This window comes from Mesoplodon mirus, assembly GCF_964341445.2.
Source record: "Mesoplodon mirus genome assembly, chromosome: 19".
NCBI lineage: Eukaryota > Metazoa > Chordata > Mammalia > Artiodactyla > Ziphiidae > Mesoplodon > Mesoplodon mirus.
This window is the reverse complement of record NC_138995.1, coordinates 36382717-36402266: the sequence shown is the minus strand read 5'-3', so window position 1 is coordinate 36402266 and position 19550 is coordinate 36382717. Positions and strand designations below refer to the sequence as shown.

Here is a 19550-nt window from a genome sequence, read left to right as displayed (position 1 = left end):
GTGGGGGGGACCTTCAAGATGGTAGAGGAGTAAGACGTGAAGATCACCTTCCTCCTCACAAATACATCAAAAATACATCTACATGTGGAACAACTCCTACAGAACACCTACTGAATGCTGGCAGAAGACCTCAAACTTCCCAAAAGGCAAGAAACTCCCCCACATACCTGGGTAGGGCAAAAGAAAAAAGGAAAAACAGAAACAAAAGAATAGGGACAGTACCTGCCCCTCTGGGAGGGAGCTATGAAGGAGGAAATGTTTCCACATGCTAGGAAGCCCCATCACTGGTGGAGACAGGAGCGTGGACGGGGGAAGCTTTGGAGCCATGGAGGAGAGTGCAGCAACGGGTGCAGAGGGCAAAGCAGAGAGATTCCCACACAGAGGACCACTGCTGACCAGCACTCACCAGCCTGACCAGCTTGTCTGCTCACCCACTGAGGCAGGTGGGGTCTGGGAGCTGAGGCTCAGGCTTCGGAGTTCAGATCCCAGGGAGAGGACTGGGGTTGGCTGTGTGAACATAGCCTGAAGGGGGTTAGTGTGCCACAGCTAGCTGGGAGGGAGTCCAGGAAAAAGTCTGGAACTGCCTAAGAGGCAAGAGACCATTGTTTTGGGGTGCGCGAGGAGAGGGGATTCAGAGCATCGCCTAAACTAGCTCCAGAGATGGGTGCGAGCCGCGGATATCAGTGCAGACACCAGAGATAGGCATGAAACGTTAAGGCAGCTGTTGCAGCCACCAATAAGCCTGTGGGTAAGCACAGGTTACTGTCCACACCTCCCCTCCCAGGAGGCTGTGCAGCCCGCCACTGCCAGGGTCCTGTCATCTAGGGAAGACTTCCCCAGGAGAACACATGGCACACCTCAGGCTGTTGGCAATGTCATGCTGGCCTCTGCCGCCGCAGGCTCGCCCAGCATTATGTACCCCTCCTTCCTCCTGGCCTGAGTGAGTCAGAGCCCCCAATCAACTGCTACTTTAACCCCGTCCTGTCTGGGTGGGGAACAGACACCCTCAGGCGACCTACACGCAGAGGCGGGGCCAAATCCAAAGCTGAACCTCAGGAGCTGTGCGTACAAAGAAGAGAAAGGGAAGTTTCTCCCAGCAGCCTTAGGAGCAGTGGATTAAATTTCCACAATCAACTTGATGTACCCTGCATCTCTGGAATACCTGAATAGACAACGAATGATCCCAAAATTGAGGCAGTGGATTTTGGGAGCAACTGAAGGCTTGGGGTTTGCTTTCTGCATCTAATTTGTTTCTGGTTTTATGTTTATCTTAGTTTAGTATTTACAGCTTATTATCATTTATAGATTTGTTTTACAGTTTGGTTGCTCTCTTCCTTTTTTTATATATATATAATAGTTTTCTTTTTTCCTTTTTTCTCTTTCTGTGAGTGTGTATGTGTATGCTTCTTTGTGTAATTTTATCTGTATAGCTTTGCTTTTACCATTTTTCCTAGGGTTCTGTCTGTCCGTTATTTTGTGTTTTTTTTTAATTATAGTTTTTAGCACCTTTATTATTGGTGGATTTGTTCTTTGGTTGCTCTGTTCTTTCCTTCTTTTCTTTTTTTGATTACTTTTTAATTTTTTAATTTTTAATTTTTTAATTTTAATAACTTTTATTTTTCTTATTTCTTTCTTTTTTTTTTTCTGCCTTTTCTTCTGAGCGGTGTGGCTGACAGGGTCTTGGTGCTCCGTCTGGGTGTCAGGCCTGAGCCCCTGAGGTGGGAGAGATGAGTTCAGGACATTGGTCCACCAGAGACCTCCCAGCCCCACATAATATCAAATAGCAAAAGCCCTCCCATAGAGCTCCATCTCAATGCTAAGACACAGTTCCACTCAATGAGCAGCAAGCTAGAGTGATGGACACCCTATGCCAAGCAACTACCAAGACAGGAACACAACCCCACCCATTAGTAGAGAAAAAACCTTAAGTCATAATAAGTTCCAAGGTACCCCAAAACACACCACCAGATGCGGTCCTATCCACCAGGAAGAAAGATCCAGCCTCATCCACCAGAACACAGGCACCAGGGCCCTCCACCAGGAAGCCTACATAACCCACTGAACCAAACTTGGCCACTGGGGGCAGACACCAAAAACAACGGGAACTCCGAACCTGCAGCCTGTGAAAATGAGACGCCAAACACAGTAAGTCAGCCAAAATGAGAGACAGAGAAATACACAGCAGATGAAGAAGCAAGGTAAAAACCCACCAGACCAAACGAATGAAGAGAAAATAGGCAGTCTAACTGAAAAAGAATTCAGAGTAATGATAGTAGAGATGATACAAACCTTGGAAATAGAATGGAGAAAATACAAGAAACGTTTAACCAAGGACCTAAAAGAACTAAATAGCAAATGAAGAACAACACAATAAATGAAATTAAACATTCTCTAGTAGGAACCCATAGCAGAATAACTGAGGCAGAAGAATGGATAAGTGACCTGGAAGATAAAATAGTGGAAATAACTACCACAGAGCAGAATAAAGAAAAAAGAATGAGAAGAATTGTGGACAGTATCAGAGACCTCTGGGATAACATTAAACGTGCCAACATTCAACTTATAGGGGTCCCAGAAGAAGAAGAGAAAAAGAAAAGCACTGAGAAAATATTTTAAGAGAATATAGTTGAAAACTTCGCTAATATGGGAGAGGAAATAGTCAAGTCCTGGAAGCTCAGAGAGTCCCATATAGGATAAATCGAAGGAGAAAGACACCAAAGACACATATTAATCAAACTATTAAAAATTGAATACAAAGAAAAAATATTAGAAGTAGCAATGGAAAAGGAACAAATAACATACAAGGGAATCCCCATAAGGTTAACAGCTGATCTTTCAGCAGAAACTCTGCAAGCCAGAAGGGAGTGGCAGGACATAGTTAGAGTGATGAAAGGGAAAAACCTACAACCAAGATTACCCAACAAGGATCTCATTCAGATTTGATGGAGAAATTAAAACCTTTACAGACAAGAAAAACTAAGAGAATTCAGCACCACCCAACCAGCCTTACAACAAATGCTAAAGGAACTTCTCTAGGCAGGGAACACAAGACAAGGAAGAGAACTTCAATAACAAACCCAAAACAGTTAAGAAAATGGGAATAGGAACATACATATCAATAACTACCTTAAATGTAAATGGATTACATTCCCCAACCAAAATACATAGACTGTCTGAATGGAAACAAAAACAAGACCTGTATATATGCTGTCTACAAAAGACCCACTTCAGACCTAGTGACACATGAAGACTGAAAGTAAGAAGATGGAAAAATATATTCCATGCAAATGGAAATCAAAAGAAAGCTGGAGTAGCAATTCTCATTTTAGAAAAAATAGACTTTAAAATAAAGACTATTACAGGAGACAAAGAAGAAGACTATATAAAGATCAAGGGTTCAATCCAAGAAAGAGATATAAAAATTGTAAATACTTATACACCCAACATAGGAGCACCTCAATACATAAGGCAACTGCTAATAACCGTAAAAGGGGAAATCGACAGTAACAATCATAGTAGGAGACTTTAACACCCCACTTTCACCAATGGACATATCATCCAAAATGAAAATAAGTAAGGAAACACAAGCTTTAAATGATATTTTAAGCAAGATGGACTTAATAGATATTTATAGGACATTCCATCTAAAAACAGCAGAATACACTTTCTTCTCAAGTGCTCATGGAACATTCTCCAGGATAGATCATATCTTGGGTCACAAATCAATCCTCGGTAAATTAAAAAAAAATTGAAATCGTATCAGGTATCTTTTCCAACAACAATGCTATGAGACTACATATCAATTACAGGAAGAAATTTGTAAAAATTACAAACACATGCAGGCTAAACAATATGCTACTAAATAACCAAGAGATCACTGAAGAAATCCAAGGGGAAATCAAAAAATACCTAGAAACAAATGACAATGAAAACACTATGACCCAAAACATATGGGATGCAGAAAAAGCAGTTCTAAGAGGGAAGTTTATAGACATACAGTCCTACCTCAAGAAACAAGAAACATCTCAAATAAACAACCTAACCTTACACCTAAAGCAATTAGAGAAAGAAGAACAAACAACCCCCAAAGTTAGCAGAAAGAAAGAAGTCATAAACATCAGATCAGAAATAAAGGAAAAAGAAATGAAGGAAGGAATGGCAAAGATCAATAAAACTAAAAGCTGGTTCTTTGAGACCATAAACAAAATTGATAAACCATTAGCCAGACTCATCAAGAAAAAAGGGAGAAGACTCAAATCAACAGAATTAGAAATGAAAAAGGAGAAGTAACAATTGACACTGCTGAAATGCAAAGGATCTCTCTATGCCAGCAAAATGGACAACCTGGAAGTAATGGACAGATTCTTAGAAAAGCACACCATTCCTAGACTGAACCAGGAAGAAGTAGAAAATATGAACAGACCAATCACAAGCACTGAAATTGAAACTGTGATTAAAAATCTTCCAACAAACAGACGCCCAGGACCAGATGGCTTCACAGGCGAATTCTATCACACATTTATACTAGAGCTAACACCTGTCCTTCTCAGACTCTTCCAAAATATAACAGAGGAACACTGCCAAACTCATTCTACGAGGCCTCCATCTCCCTGATACAAAAAACAGACAAAGATGTCACAAAAAAAGAAAACTACAGGCCAGTATCACTGATAAACATAGATGCAGAAATCCTTAACAAAATACTAGCAAACAGAATCTATCAGCACATTAAAAGGATCATACACCATGATCAAGTGGGGTTTATCCCAGGAACGCAGGGATTCTTCAATATACGCAAGTCAATCAATGTGATAAACCATTAACAAATTGTAGGAGAAAAACCATATGGTCATCTCAATAGATGCAGTAAAAGCTTTTGACAAAATTCAACACCGATTTATGATAAAAACCCTGCAGAAAGTAGGCATAGAGGCAACTTATGTCAACATAATAAAGGCCATATATGATAAACCACAGCCAACATCATTCTCAGTGGTGAAAAACTGAAACCATTTCCACTAAGATCAGGAACAAGACAGGGTTGCCTCCCCTTACCGCTATTATTCAACATAGTTTTGGAAGTTTTAGCCACAGCAATCAGAGCAGAAAAAGAAATAAAAGGAATCCAAATTGGAAAAGAAGAGGTAAAGCTGTCACTGTTTGCAGATGACAAGATACTATACATAGAGAATCCTAAAGACTCTACCAGAAAACTACTAGAGCTAATCAGTGAATTTGGTAACGCAGCAGGATACAAAATTCATGCCCAGAAATTTCCTGCATTCCTATACCCTGATAAAAAAATCTGAAAGAGAAATTAAGGAAACACTCCCATTTACCACTGCAACTAAAAGAATAAAATACGTAGGAATAAACCTACCTAAGGAGACAAAGACCTGTATGCAGAAAACTGTAAGACACTGATGAAAGAAATTAAAGATGATACAAATAGATGGAGAGATGTACCATGTTCTTGGATTGGAAGAATCAACATTGTGAAAATGACTCTACTACCCAAAGCAATCTACAGATTTGGTGCAATCCCTATCAAATTACTAATGGCATATTTCACTGAACTAGAACAAAAAATTTCACACTTTGTATGGAAACACAAAAGACCCCGAATAGCCAAAGCAATCTTGAGAACGAAAAACAGAGCTGGAGGAATCATGCTCCCTGACTTCAGACTATACTACAAAGCTATAGTAATCAAGATAGTATGGTACTGACACAAAATCAGGAATATAGATCAGTGGAACAGAAAGAAAGCCCAGAGATAAACCCACGCACATATGGTCACCTTATCTTTGATAAAGGAGGCAAGAATACACAATGGAGAAAAGACAGCCTCTTCAATAAGTGGTGTTGGGAAACCTGGACAGCTACATGTAAAAGAATGAAAGTAGAACACTCCCTAACACCATAGACGAAAATAAACTCAAAATGGATTGAAGACCTAAATGTAAGACTGGACACTATCAAACTCTTAGAGGAAAACATAGGCAGAACACTCTATGATATAAATCACAGCAAGATCCTTTTTGACCCACCTCCTAGAGAAATGAAAATACAACCAAAAATAAACAAATGGGACCTAATGAAACTTCAAAGCTTTTGCACAGCAAAGGAAATCATAAACAAGACAAAAAGCCAACCTGCAGAATGGGAGAATATATTTGCAAATGAAGCAACTGACAAAGGATTAATCTCCAAAATATACAAGCAGCTCATGCTGCTCAGTATCAAAAATAGAAACAACCTAATCCAAATAAGGGCAGAAATCCTAAATAGACATTTCTCCCAGGAAGATACAGTGTTTTTGCTGTTTCTTAATTACTGATTTTTAAAATTACAGATTTAAAATCACTATGTGGGGTTTATCCATCCTTGCATTGATCAGGAGGATTCTGATTAACAGTTAAACAAAATTCCTTGATTTTTAATTTTCTAACCAGTCTTTGGCTAAGTGCAAGAGGAGATTCAAAAATTTAAGGGTGGAGAAAGGAAGACAGTAAGTAGTTAATATACAGTGTGCCAGTGCTATACTTAAAATATTTCATTTAAGTCTCACTACAATCCTGTGAGGTTAAATTTTCCCCAGCTTTACAGGTTAGAAGTCCTAGCTCAGAGAGAGCCCAAATCCACAATGTTGTGAAGGACATAGCTGTGATTGCAGCCAAGGTCTATCTGTTTTCACAGCCCATGTTCTTTCCACAACCTCCTAGGTATTATGACAGTGTCTATCCAGGAGCTTCCTTACACTCTGGGGGATGAGGAGGAGGGATGATGGAGAGCAGGGAGACCTCTTTTTTTTACTTGATTGAACCTTGGGATTAACCTTATTCACTAGACTAAAAGATGGCTTCTAAAAAATGTGATTGGATTCTATACAAGAAAGTTTTGTCAGTTATGATTTTATTGTATGTAGGTCTTCACAGAAGGCAGTTTACTGACACAGGCTCTCAGGACAGCTTTGAAGCAAATCGCCAAAGTCTGATGGTATAGTGTAGAAAATGGCAAAAACGTCTCTGCCCTGTTTTACTTAGCCAGTGATGTAAACTTCACTGCAATTTGATGAGAAGAAAATTAGCTAGCATTCTTTGTCTACAAACTCTATACTGTCAGATGTACTTCTACTTTTTTTCTGGTTGAGAATAGTTTTATTCTTAGTGTTAGCTTACTTTACTAATTCATAGTTTATTGTGATTTTTTTCGATTAACATTCAAGACTTCCTCTGTTCGAGCTTACCCTATAAAGTGTTATCAGGGCAATTTATAATTAGTAGTATTAACATTCATATTAAATGCATTACTGAACTCTACCAAGACAAGAAATACAGACCAGGATTTATCAAAGTGCAAATGATAAAGGAAAATGGTTTGTTTCCATCTTTCTAAATGCTGAAAGTATTATTTCTGTAGGACTTGTGTTGAATAACGTATGACACAGTAAAATGCCTCATGTCACATGCTTTTAATCGCTATAATAACAAGACATAATAAAATTAAGTATTTCTTGTAAAGATTGGGAATGGTGTATAGTGAAGTTCTTTTTCCCCTCCATGTAATTCAATTAATATTTAACTAAGATGCTATCATTTAAGTCTTAGAAGTTTGGAATTGAAAATTTTTACTTGTAATATAAGTGTGAAATAATGACTGGGTTTCTCTTCAGAAATCTTATATGTTCAGATTAGTATTATCGTTTATAAAGTAGCTCACTTGTAAGCTATATACATTTATTCTAGTGATCAAATCATTTTTAAATCATATCCTTTTATGATTTCATTCAGATCCTCCTTTATGAGCAATAGAAGACGAGAACAGAACAGATTAAAATAGAAGAATAGAACAAGTTGAATTACTACATGGTCACAGCTTAGGATATTGATCAGTGAGTCTTACCTAACTTCATCTGCTCTGATGAATCACCTTATTCATTGCAGCTGGTTTCGAGTAATTGTTGGCAAATTTTAGATATCAGAGGATATTAATTCCATTTGTTGAATAAATATTTATTGAGTGCTCACTGTTTTCCTGGCACTATTGGCACTGGGGTTATAACAGTGAATATAACAACTACTGTTAAGAAATTTAAATAACTGTCATTTCTGAATGCATTTTTTTTCAAAAAGGGAGTTCCAGAAACTTTTTAGAAACACTAGAATTATTAGAATACAGCTCTGACCTCACAGAAATCATATACATTCATGCTATATTATGTCAAGGGACTCTACTAGACTATAAATAAGAAAGGAAAATGAAATAGCTAATTGAGTGATTGGTATTTATAAGGTCAACTCATGAAACATCAACCAGATTTAATATCCTTAAATAGATTTTATTGGCCATGCTCCTTCCTTAAAGGTCACTGGAAGAACTTAATACCTTTTTATTAAAAATAAAATGGGAACAGTTGAGTGGCCTTTTCACATCTTATTTGGATTAGTTGAAGAGGCAAATTTTACTTCATTTTTAAGAAGTTGTGCTATTTTATATTTGCCACTTCATATTTTACATTTAAAATATGTTTCTTACCCAACTTGCCATGGAGAAACATAGACTTAAAAAGTTGAAGGTTCAGATGAACTGTGATAATAAATTGGAGTTAAGTAAGGAAAAGTATACATGTATGTATATATACATGTACATATAATTTTGGAGCAGTCTGTTGTTTAAAGCAGAAAATGAAAACAGGGATTAAGGGCTCTTAACTCTTCTTAGCCAAGCATTTTTATGAGGTTTCATGGTATAGGACAAAGAGCACACATATAGTTTGTCTTTAGAGAACCCCGTGTTCCAATTTAGACTGCCATTTAATAACTTCTTTGTGCTTCAATTTAATGCCAACCTCCTTCCTTTGTCAGGAAGATGAAATGGGACAATGTATTTAAAGTATCTGGTACAATGCAAAGTAGTATGCATGCAAAATTTCCCTTTCTCATTTTAAGAAATTATACAGTAAAGAAAATCATGGTTTAAGTTTTGTTTTTTTGTTTTGGAAGGAGATGTTGGTGATCTTGAAGATGCTCAAAGTGCTGAGTCATATATAGTGTATTTGAACCTTTTAACTATAAAAGTTAATGGGTATCCATTCTAAAGTTAGTAAGGTAAGTTTTTCAACTTGTCTAATCATGAAAGTCTGAAGAGGTGGGACTAGATGATTAAATCAAGTTGGATGGGAGCAGCAGGAGATAGCATAGCCTGTGAAAATATTGTAAACTGGTCATCAGAAGTTTCCTGAAAACAAGCTTTTCAGGAAAACTATTTTTGTCAGCTTCTCTCCATGTTTTCCCTCTTCTTACCAAACTTTCACTGCCATTTACTATGTACTAGATATGGTCCCTGTTGTAGATTGGCTTCCAGTGTAGTATAGCACATTAACCAACTAGTGAAAATAAAATGTATTGTCATGGGGCTTCCCTGGTGGCGCAGTGGTTGAGAGTCCGCCTGCCGATGCAGGGGACACGGGTTCGTGCCCCGATCCCGGAAGATCCCACATGCCGCGGAGCGGCTGGGCCCGCGAGCCATGGCCGCGGAGCCTGTGTGTCCGGAGCCTGTGCTCCGCAACGGGAGAGGCCACAGCAGTGAGAGGCCCGCGTACAGCAAAAAAAAAAAAAAAAAAAAAAAATGTATTGTCATAAGCAAGAACTGTACTTAAGGTACTTACAGAGTGCTGTAAGAATGCAGAATATGGAACAATTAACTCTGCCTGTGGAATTGAAGAAGGCCTCCCCCTAATCATGTGGGTCAGGCAGTTCAATAAACATTTGGATTGTGAACCTCCTAGTACAAGCATTAGGGATACAAAGGTGAGAATGTATTAGAATAATTTGTCCCTTCTATAGTAGTATCCTTCTAGTTTTTATCAGTGAAGGAGTAAAAGGGAATTTTAAGATGAAGAACTTATCATCCCAAGTTAATGATTTAATTTAAATTTCAAAGTTGCTTGAAAATACATTGTATCATATATAGATGATAAACATATAATTATTATACTCTGGGAAACCTTGATATCTTAACTCAGAAATTAATGTTTTAATAATTAACTGATAAACCACAGATGTGGTTTGCATATATTTTGTATGTTCATATACAAGGCTATCTCTTTGCTTTTCCATGCCTTCCTGGTCTGTACCCTTCCTGCCCTCCTCACCTTCTCTATATGCATGTAAGTATAAGGACTATCCAAACCTCATGAAACTGGGGGGCTTTTTGACCCTCTACAATGCAAGGGCTTCAGATTCTTCTTAGTTCCTGATTATTTTGTTGGAGAATATGTTAGCTCAGGGATTTTGGTTATTCAACTGCTTCTTTGTACATACTTTCTTAATAGTTTATTAGCCTCTGCACTTCACTGTTTTCAAAAACTTAGGCTTAAGAGACTAAGGCTTTCAGAGACTTTCCTGACTGAAAAATCACAGTTCTTAATGTCCTATGTCTATAAAATTAGCTGTTTACCATTAGCTCAGGCAGAAGATTCTAAAGTTGCAGTCTTTAGAACTGGTGAATCTCACCCTGCTCCATTCCCAAAGTTAGAGAATCATGAATAAAATGCAGACAGAAGATACTGATTGATTCTTTCCTTGGGCTAAGATTCTACTTTCACATTTTTTGTGTATTTCTCTGATAGAACCCAAGACCTATAGAAAAATGAAAGGGTGCAGCATACTTTATGTTTTAACTTTGTGTCAATATGCATCACTGAGTGCTACGTACAGTACTTAAAAAAATCAATATATGTTGCTCCAAGCAATTGCGATTTTTAGAGACATTAATGTAGCTGCACATGAAGCTGATTATTGTTTAAGCTGTTTGTAAATACCATATGTCCATGATGGGTTTGAAATCTTGCATATAAGTAGATCAAATGCTATATTATTAGATACGAGAGTTTTTATATAGCTTTTCAAAATTAAGTTGTATTATTTCAAGAGGAAATTGTCTATTAGAATCTAATAGTTTGAGATGGTCTCTTTATAATTTAGGACAAATGGATCTTTCTATTGAATATTTTGTAACCTAAAAAAAAAATTTTGATCTTTTTAAAATGAATGGAATTTACTACTTACTTTAAAAACGGTTTAGAAAACAAATTCTCAATGGATAAAATAGCTAAGTGGGAAACTTTATTTTTTTAACATTATAAAAAACTTAGAAGAAAATTGCAGTAACTATATGTATAACCTTGGGGTTGTCAAAAACCTTTTTATTTATTATTTTTAAATAAATTTATTTTTTTATGGCTGCTTTGGGTCTTTTTTGCTGCACTTGGACTTCCTCTAGTTGCAGTGAGCAGGGGCCACTCTTCATTGTGGTGCGTGAGCTTCTCATTGTGGTGGCCTCTCGCTGCAGAGCATGGGCTCTAGGCGCGCGGGCTTCAGTAGTTGTGGCATGTGGGCTCTAGAGCGCAGGCTCAGTAGTTGTGGCACACAGGTTTAGTTGCTCCGCGGCATGTGGGATCTTTCCAGACTAAGTCCCTAATGAAAACCTTTGTAAACAGAAAGGAAGACTAGAACCAAATGAGGAAAGAGATAGATTGACCATTACTTTTTTTTTTTTTTTTAATTTTGACATTGGTATACTAATGAAAGCTCGGGAAAATATTTGAAATGGAAATGTTAAATAGCACACAAAACATACAAAGAGCTCTTAGAAATTGATGACAAAAACACTGATAAAGCAGTAGCAAATGGCAATAAGATGTAGGCAGTTCACAGAAGAGCAAATCCAAATGGCCAGTTTGTAAAGATTCTCAAACTCACTAATAGTCTGGGAAATGAACGTTAAGTAAAAGAGGGCTACTGCTTTACTCCTATCAGATTGAAAAAGCTTTTAGAAGAATGGAGCCCTTATATTACTGGTAGAAATGTGAATTATTTTAGCCTTTTTAAAAAATATAATTTGCCATTTGTTGTAAAAAGTGCATTTATCATTTAATTCAATACTACTTCTTTACGTGACATTACTGAATGCAGAGTTGGGAAGATATGTATTGTAACATGCTATTACATAGTATTTCCAATGTACAGATATATAGGTATAAATAAACTCAAAAGTATATATAATAGTAGAATGTAGGAAAATAATTTGGAAATGATGAGGCTTGATTATTTATTACCATTGTTTTTAATAATTAGTTGTAATTTAATTTGCAGTTATGGCTGTGTTTCACAACCAGTCCCAAAATTCCTGACAATTTAACAGTTGACTCTCTCCAGCCAGTTCTCACTGGTTCTAGCACACTCCTGGTTATATCTATGTATATCTGTGTTTTGCAGTATTGTTTGTGATGGTAAAAATAGGAAGCAAATTATATACCCACTGATGGGGGGCTACTGGAATAAGTTGTAATATAGCAAAAGAAAGAGCCATCACTTTTAGTGATTTCCCTGTGTGTTGTTAAATGAGAGGAGCTAAATGCAAGCACAGGTCTGTGTCATGATCCCATTTTCATAAAACGAGCAAGGGCAGACTCTTCTCTCATTCTTATCTATATGTTTGATTATATAAACATGGAAAATGTGTGGTTATGAGTACAGAATAGGGCAAGAGGATGAGGTAAGGAAAAAAAGGACTTATGTCCATGAGAAAAACAGTATGTATGTTATGATCCTATATGCGGTAAATTTTATGTGTTTATGTGATATATACACACTAAAAAATATATACACATAAGAAGTGTACATTAAAAAATATATACACAGTAAAAAATGCCTGAAAAGAATGCACCAAAATGTTAATGTACCAAATGTACCAAAACGTACCAAAATGTTAATGATACCTTTTTTAGGGTGATAGAATGTTATCTTTTTTTTTTAATATGAAAAGAAATTATTTTAATTGAGGGAGAGAATCAGAATCCTATGGTCCTTTCTAAGGATTTAAATTTATAATAAAATTATCCTGTGAAAGGGCATACTAGGGTCAGTGTGTCAATAAAATTTACCCTTTAGTGATATAATTTCTTCACCTAAACCTTCATGTGTATCACTTCAAAAAAAATCTTAGTATATAGTATCTTGTTTCATGAGACGTGTATAAGTTTTAGAACTGTATTAGGAACTTCCCTGATTACGCAGTGGTTAAGAATCTGCCAGCCAATGCAGGGGGCATGGGTTCGAGCTCTGGTCTGGGAAGGTCCCACATGCTGCAGAACAACGAAGCCCCTGCACCACAACTACTGAGCCTGCGCTCTATAGAGCACACGAGCCACAACTACTGAGCCCGTTTGCCACAACTACTGAAGCCCACGTGCCTAGAGCCTGTGCTTTGCAACAAAAGAAGACACCGCAATGAGAAGTGCGCGCTGCAACAAAGAGTAGTCCCCGCTCGCCACAACTAGAGAAAGCCCGCGCGCATCAACAAAGACCAAATGCAGCCAAAAATAGAATAAAGAAAAAATTTTTTAAAATATCTATATTAAGTATGTGTGCATATGTGTATATATATTTATGACTTAACATCTTCCTGGAGTTCAGTTGTTACCTTCATATTTAGATGGCAATTCATTATTTGAAATTGCTAGTAAGTTTAGAGATTGCAATGCAGGAGTTCCCTGTTCTCTGAGCCCCACAGGGGGATTAAATTTTCCTGTCCTTTGTCTTTTAAGGAACTCACCACTCTACCTTGTTATCCATTTATATATATATATATATATATATATATATATATATATATATATATATATGTACATATATATATATATGTACATATATATATATAAAATATAATCTTATTCAAAACCTTACCTGTCTTCCTAATCTGTAGGCCTTGGTAGCCTGCTAGATGTATGGTCCAGATTCTTATGCATTCACTGTATATATTAACTGAATGAATAAATAATGATATTTATCTTAGTCCACCACCATGCATGGAAAAATGATAAAGCTACTTTAGGGATCATCAAAATCTTGATTAATAATATTTTTGTATGTATTAAAGAGCTTTGAATCATATAAAGTAAGATGCCCAAATAATACACTTCTGATGTTTTGGTTTGCTGATCAGTTTTCCGCCTTGAATTTCCTCTTGGGTCATCTATTTCATGCTTTTAACAGTTACTATTTAACTGTCAGTGCTGTTTTGTGATTTCTTAAGAGCCTCTCCATAACACTCAGAAACCTTCTGGGTTTATAGTGCAAAATTCAGAAAGCTTATACCTTTGTTAAGTTTATCTCTTTCTATAATACTGTTTATGTCTCACAGAGCAGCTCATTCTTTAGTCTCTTTGTTAGTAAATAGCACTTTCTTCCTTCATGATAAAGCTGTAATATTTCTCTTCAAGTAACAACTTCTGCTTCCTCTTCTTTATCGCTGTTACCTGTTTGACATAACGTGTTCTGAAATGAAGATGTAGACTGTATTTTTCTAATACAAAGTGAATTGTCAGGTAAAAAATCAGGTTGACATGTTTAAGCTCATTTTACAAACTTGATAACTGATAAGTTTCATTTTACTTTGTGATGTTTAGATATAGGCAAAATTCAAATGAGAAAGACATGGAAAGGAGAAATTTATATTTTAAAAATTCATTTCATTTTGAACTCTAAACATTATTAGAGTTTTCTGTTATTTTTCATCTTTTTCTTTGTCTTTGGGAACTTGTACTCTATTGTTGATTTCTTTCTCCTCCACCTTTGTATTGGTATTGATGCTTTTCAGATGTTTAATTCTTGTTTAAAATGTTTCCATTATTGCTTTTCCTTTCTAAGTAATTTAATTTTATGCAGTTACTTCAGAAGCAATATAGTGGTGATCACTGAAGTGTTGACATTTATCTAGCCAAGCTGTTCTTAATTTACCATGGGCTTTCTTTGAAGATATAGGAAGGTATAAGAAAACATAGATTCTCAGTGAATTAGCTGATTTTACTTTTACACTTTTCTGCTTTGCTTGAACTCTTCTCTTTTAGCTCTTGCTGAATGGGTCTTTATTTTCTTGAAAAGTCTGGTTTCCCGTTTGTTTATTTATTGTTGCTTCTAAGAAATTCCATGGGTGATTTTATTGAAAAACATTAGATGACAGAATCATTTTAGTCTTTTCGGGGAGGTAAGGGGTACCTTAAATGTAATAGTACTTTTAAAGGAAGTATTTTTTTCACTCTAAAAACCCTGATACAATGTCATTAAAATAATCTTTCAAAATAAATTCACCTACTATTATAATGCAAGTAGATTTCAGTTTTGCACATTCTATTTCAATCTTTATCCATATGCACATGTATTATTTATCTAATTGTAATAAAAATGTATATGCAACATTTGGTGATTTTATTTTTCTCATATAAAGCAAAATCTTAGCTCTACGAATAGTGCTCTAAATAAAAACAAATCATTTCACGACAAAATAAATAAAAACAAATCTAAATAAAATCTAAGTAAAAACAAATCATTCCACAGTCATTCCACCCCAGCAAGCATGTCCCCTTTAGTCTTTGTATATCCATATGCACAATTTAAAACGTGATGATTTGTACCTGATTTTATTTTATTAATTATGGCTGAATTTCACCGAGAGTGTGTAGACCCCCCAGAGCTTATCACCTAACATGCAAGCATTCCTTCCCAGCTGCCAGGCTACCCATATACTGCCAATATACTTAAACCTACCCAGAGCTAATTGAATGCAGAGAGGCAGAGGGCATGTGTGCACCCTTGCCTCCTTTGCAGTCCTGATGCTTTCCTCTCTGTGTTGGTGGTCCTCTCCATACTTCACTATGGGGTCCATTCTCGTTGGTGTCATTGTGAAGACTGTTTTAGAAAAATCTCTTCACTCAGAGTAAGTCATTTCATATTCCCTGTTTTCATCCATAAGTCATCTCTCTTTCTAACAGAAGATAATGGGACTATTGCCTGAATGTGTAGATCTTTACCTTACTTCCCCTAAACATAAAGAGATTTCAAATAACTTGGCTTTAAACTAGCATACTGGCCATAACAATTTTACGAACATAAATGCTTTAATTTTCTTTAAAAACTGATTCTTAATGCCTACCAACACGACCCCCGGCCCTGGTAAGTTATAGGTTCACTCTTGTGCTATGTTGTTAGACTATATGACATGGATTACCTGAGTTCCAGGGTGGATTAATTGTGACTTTGAGATGTTTATAATTTCTGAGTGCTTTTAACAAGAATAAGAGTCAGTACTTATTCTGATGGCTGAAGGGTCAAATGTCTTCCTTTCAGTCAGCAGTTGAGAAAGTGCACTAGTCAAGTGAACAATTTTCTGTATCCATTTTGTGGCAGATTATCATGATTACGTGAATTTTGTAGCTTTTGAGCAGTGTATTCTGCTAACACCTTGCTGCAGTTTCCATGGCTGAGAAGTAGAAATGGTTTCTGCTTATAGTCTAGATAATAAGGCAAGTATTATCTACCTAGGAGAAAGTGGAGGCTTCAGGCTTTCAGTATGAAAACTATCTGAATATTCATGAAGTGGATGACTTTGGAACATGTACAGTATCTTTTTCCTTGAGGTTTTGAGGGTATGATTGTTTGACAGAAAACTGCCTGATAATGCATGAGGATAAGGAATAAGGTTTGGATTTCAGGGCATGTAAGTAGATATATTGATATTTCTCAGAAGGAACTGAAATCATTGAGCTACTGGACTACCACAGGAGTATTAGTGATATTTGAGATGTTAGAACCAGTATACACGAGTTAGTTGGCTTGACTGCTGGGGGTGAGGAGGGCGATAGCTCATAACATTTAGAAATACTACAAGTGCTTTCTTCTTTTTCCTTTTCCCACCCAAAATTTGACAAGTAGTGAAATGTGATAGTTCACTATAAAAATGAAAATTAGATTGCTAAGTAGAGCTTCTTCATTTGTTTAGAAGTTTCTTTGTTTATCTGGATGAAAATGATTGAATTTGATGGGTTTTTATTTTTCTTTCAGGCTCAGTTTATGAACCTCTTAAAAGCATTAATCTTCCGAGACCTGATGATGAAACTCTGTGGGATAAATTGGATCACTATTACAGAATTGGTAAGCAAAACCTGAGGAAAACATGTCCTTAGGTAGCTATGCCTTAGTTATGTTATATATATTATATGGATGATGTTCTCTCATTTAGATGTTGGGGTAGTTTCAGTGCTTAGACAGCTACATATTCCAATTGCATAAGATACGGGGACTATAAAAGGAATCTGACAAGTCATATCTGTCCCGTGAATCATTTTGAAACTGTCACCAGTGTCCTCTATGTCCTCTTAGCCTTCCTAAATATTACCAGAATTGAGAACTAGAGGCTGTCTCTTGAATAATTCTTACACAAAGATTTTGTAGGAGTATTCCTTTCTTATTTACCTATACATGGTTCCTATGTAGTCCTGAACCATTTATATCCATTTCTAATTCATTGAGGTTCAAAAGGTAATCTCAGGTTACTGTTACTGATATCAGGTCCCTGTTTTTTTGGTTGCTGTTTTGTTTTTGTCAGGATCAACCTGACAAATTTTGTTACTTAATGTGAGCAAGCAACTTTGAGATATGTATGTATTTAGGAGGCTCCTCTTTGTTCATCAGACCGTAAGTTGGAAACGCCTATTAATTTTTTTTGTCAGTTTGCTTCTTGTGCCATTTATGTGGCCTAGTATGTCAAATACAAAATTTGATTTATTTGTCTCACTAAGGAGAAGGATTTTTTTGTGTCAGTATCATGTAAACCTTATTTCAACTTATTTTGGTCAAGATTCTGGTATATATTCTTATGTTGCCCACTTATTATCTTTGTAGCCATAACTAGCTAAAGAGATTAAACTGCCTTTTAAAAGAAATGTCTGTTTTTTACTTTGGACTATGAGGACCAGTTTTTTACTCTGCGAAAAATAATAAATACCCTGGTATTCTGAAAGAAATGATAATGTCAGTTTAGTCTGAAAAAAGAAAAAGAAATTTAAGTCTTTAATCTCTGTGATGGACCAGAGTACTTTAGACCTTCAAAAAACTGTCCTAAAGTAGTTGACATATGCCAATCTAGATTAGAGTAACTTAATTTATTTTGGGGAAAAACATTACTCATCCATTTATAGTTAGACAGGAATAAAATAGCTTTTAGGAAATGTAATTTTAGTGTGTTTATTTTTCTATTTTAGGACTGTTTTATAAAAGGTAGTAGAGTTTGCTTTCTGTATCTGCAGATGCAGAACCTGCAGATAAGGAGGGCCTACTGTATTAGCCATTTTAGATAAGGGACTTGAGTGTCTGAGGATTTTCGCATGCATGGTGGGTCCTGGAACCATCCCTGTGCATACTGAGGGACAACTGGAAAACACTGATTTCAGACTTCTTTGACTTAAGTTGAATGTTCACAAAATAATTATTCGCTTGCTGTTTTCATGTCATATAAAGATGGGATTCAGTTTTAAAATGTTAAACATATCGCTAATATAATATGTAAAATGAATACATTGCTCTTCAGGTACAAATTAGTCACCAGTGAAAAACAGGATTCTGGCCTGTTTGGGGTTGAGTTAGCTTTGGATTTAGCAAATGTATACAACTCTTTGTTGTATATTTGCTTTATTTTTCCCTATTGAACTTATTTTTGAAAATATACTTAGTTTTTTGGTTAATCTTTTTTTTCTGTATCTGATGTTGCCTTATAACACTTGCTGACATAAAGAAGGATGTGCTGAAGGCTTTTTAAATACCAGTTAGCTGAGTTCTTTCTTCAAAAGTGGAAAGACCCCTTCATGCAGGGTGGATCCCTACTTAGGCTGCAGTTACTTACCCGGAGTTGTTTCTACATCTTCAAAAGTTTTATACTACAGCTAAGTTTAGAAACAACAAAATTGTAGGATGAGGAAACCAAAGAAGTTTACGACCTTCAGCTCAAGGGAAATGGATGGCTTTACAATTCATTCTTTTTCTTGTTTTCAATTTCAGTCAAGTCAACATTGCTGCTGTATCAAAGTCCAACCACAGGTCTCTTTCCCACAAAAACATGTGGTGATGATCAGAAGGCCAAGATCCATGACAGTCTATACTGCGCTGCTGGGGCCTGGGCTTTGGCTCTTGCATACAGGTAAGCTGGTGTGTCTTTTACTAGTAACTCCAAGTCTAGGTAATAGGGTTTTGTAACCCCAAGACAAATTGGGCAGCTATCTTTTGGCTCTGCTGCTGAGTCACTGTGTTACCTGCAACTGCTCACATCTCCTTTTAGGACTCTAAACCCTTCAATTTTCCTAAGGATTTACATGAGACAAGTTCTAACATTTTATGACTTTGTGACCAAAATTTCTCATCTCTAGGTTTGTAAATCATCATTAGTCTTTGACAGAATGGATTGCCCATTCTCGTTGAGTTGATTGGTTTCAATCACAGAGGAAATTGATGGTGATTGAATTTTACAGATGATAAAACTAGGGCCTAGAGTAGTTAACAGATTTGTTCAAAATTGCACAACTAGTTAATGACAGAGCCAGGGCCGGGACTCTTCTCCTTCCTTCTCCCAGTTTAGTGTTTTTCTTACTATACTTCTTTGGGGTATCACTTAATAATCTGGTTGTAAGTCAAATAATTATTTCATAAAGTAAAAGA

At 36.3% G+C, this 19550-nt stretch overlaps 1 protein-coding gene across 6 annotated transcripts in view; it reads left to right on the top strand.

Moving 5' to 3' along the window:
* PHKB (phosphorylase kinase regulatory subunit beta) overlaps positions 1 to 19550 on the top strand; it is a 202563-nt gene that overhangs the window by 31692 nt on the left and 151321 nt on the right. For all 6 annotated transcript variants that reach the window (XM_082607431.1, XM_082607432.1, XM_082607427.1 and 3 more), the window contains 2 exons: positions 16905 to 16994; positions 18897 to 19035. In XM_082607431.1, coding sequence (XP_082463557.1) covers positions 16905 to 16994; positions 18897 to 19035 — 229 coding nt within the window. The remainder of the gene's footprint in view (positions 1 to 16904; positions 16995 to 18896; positions 19036 to 19550) is intronic.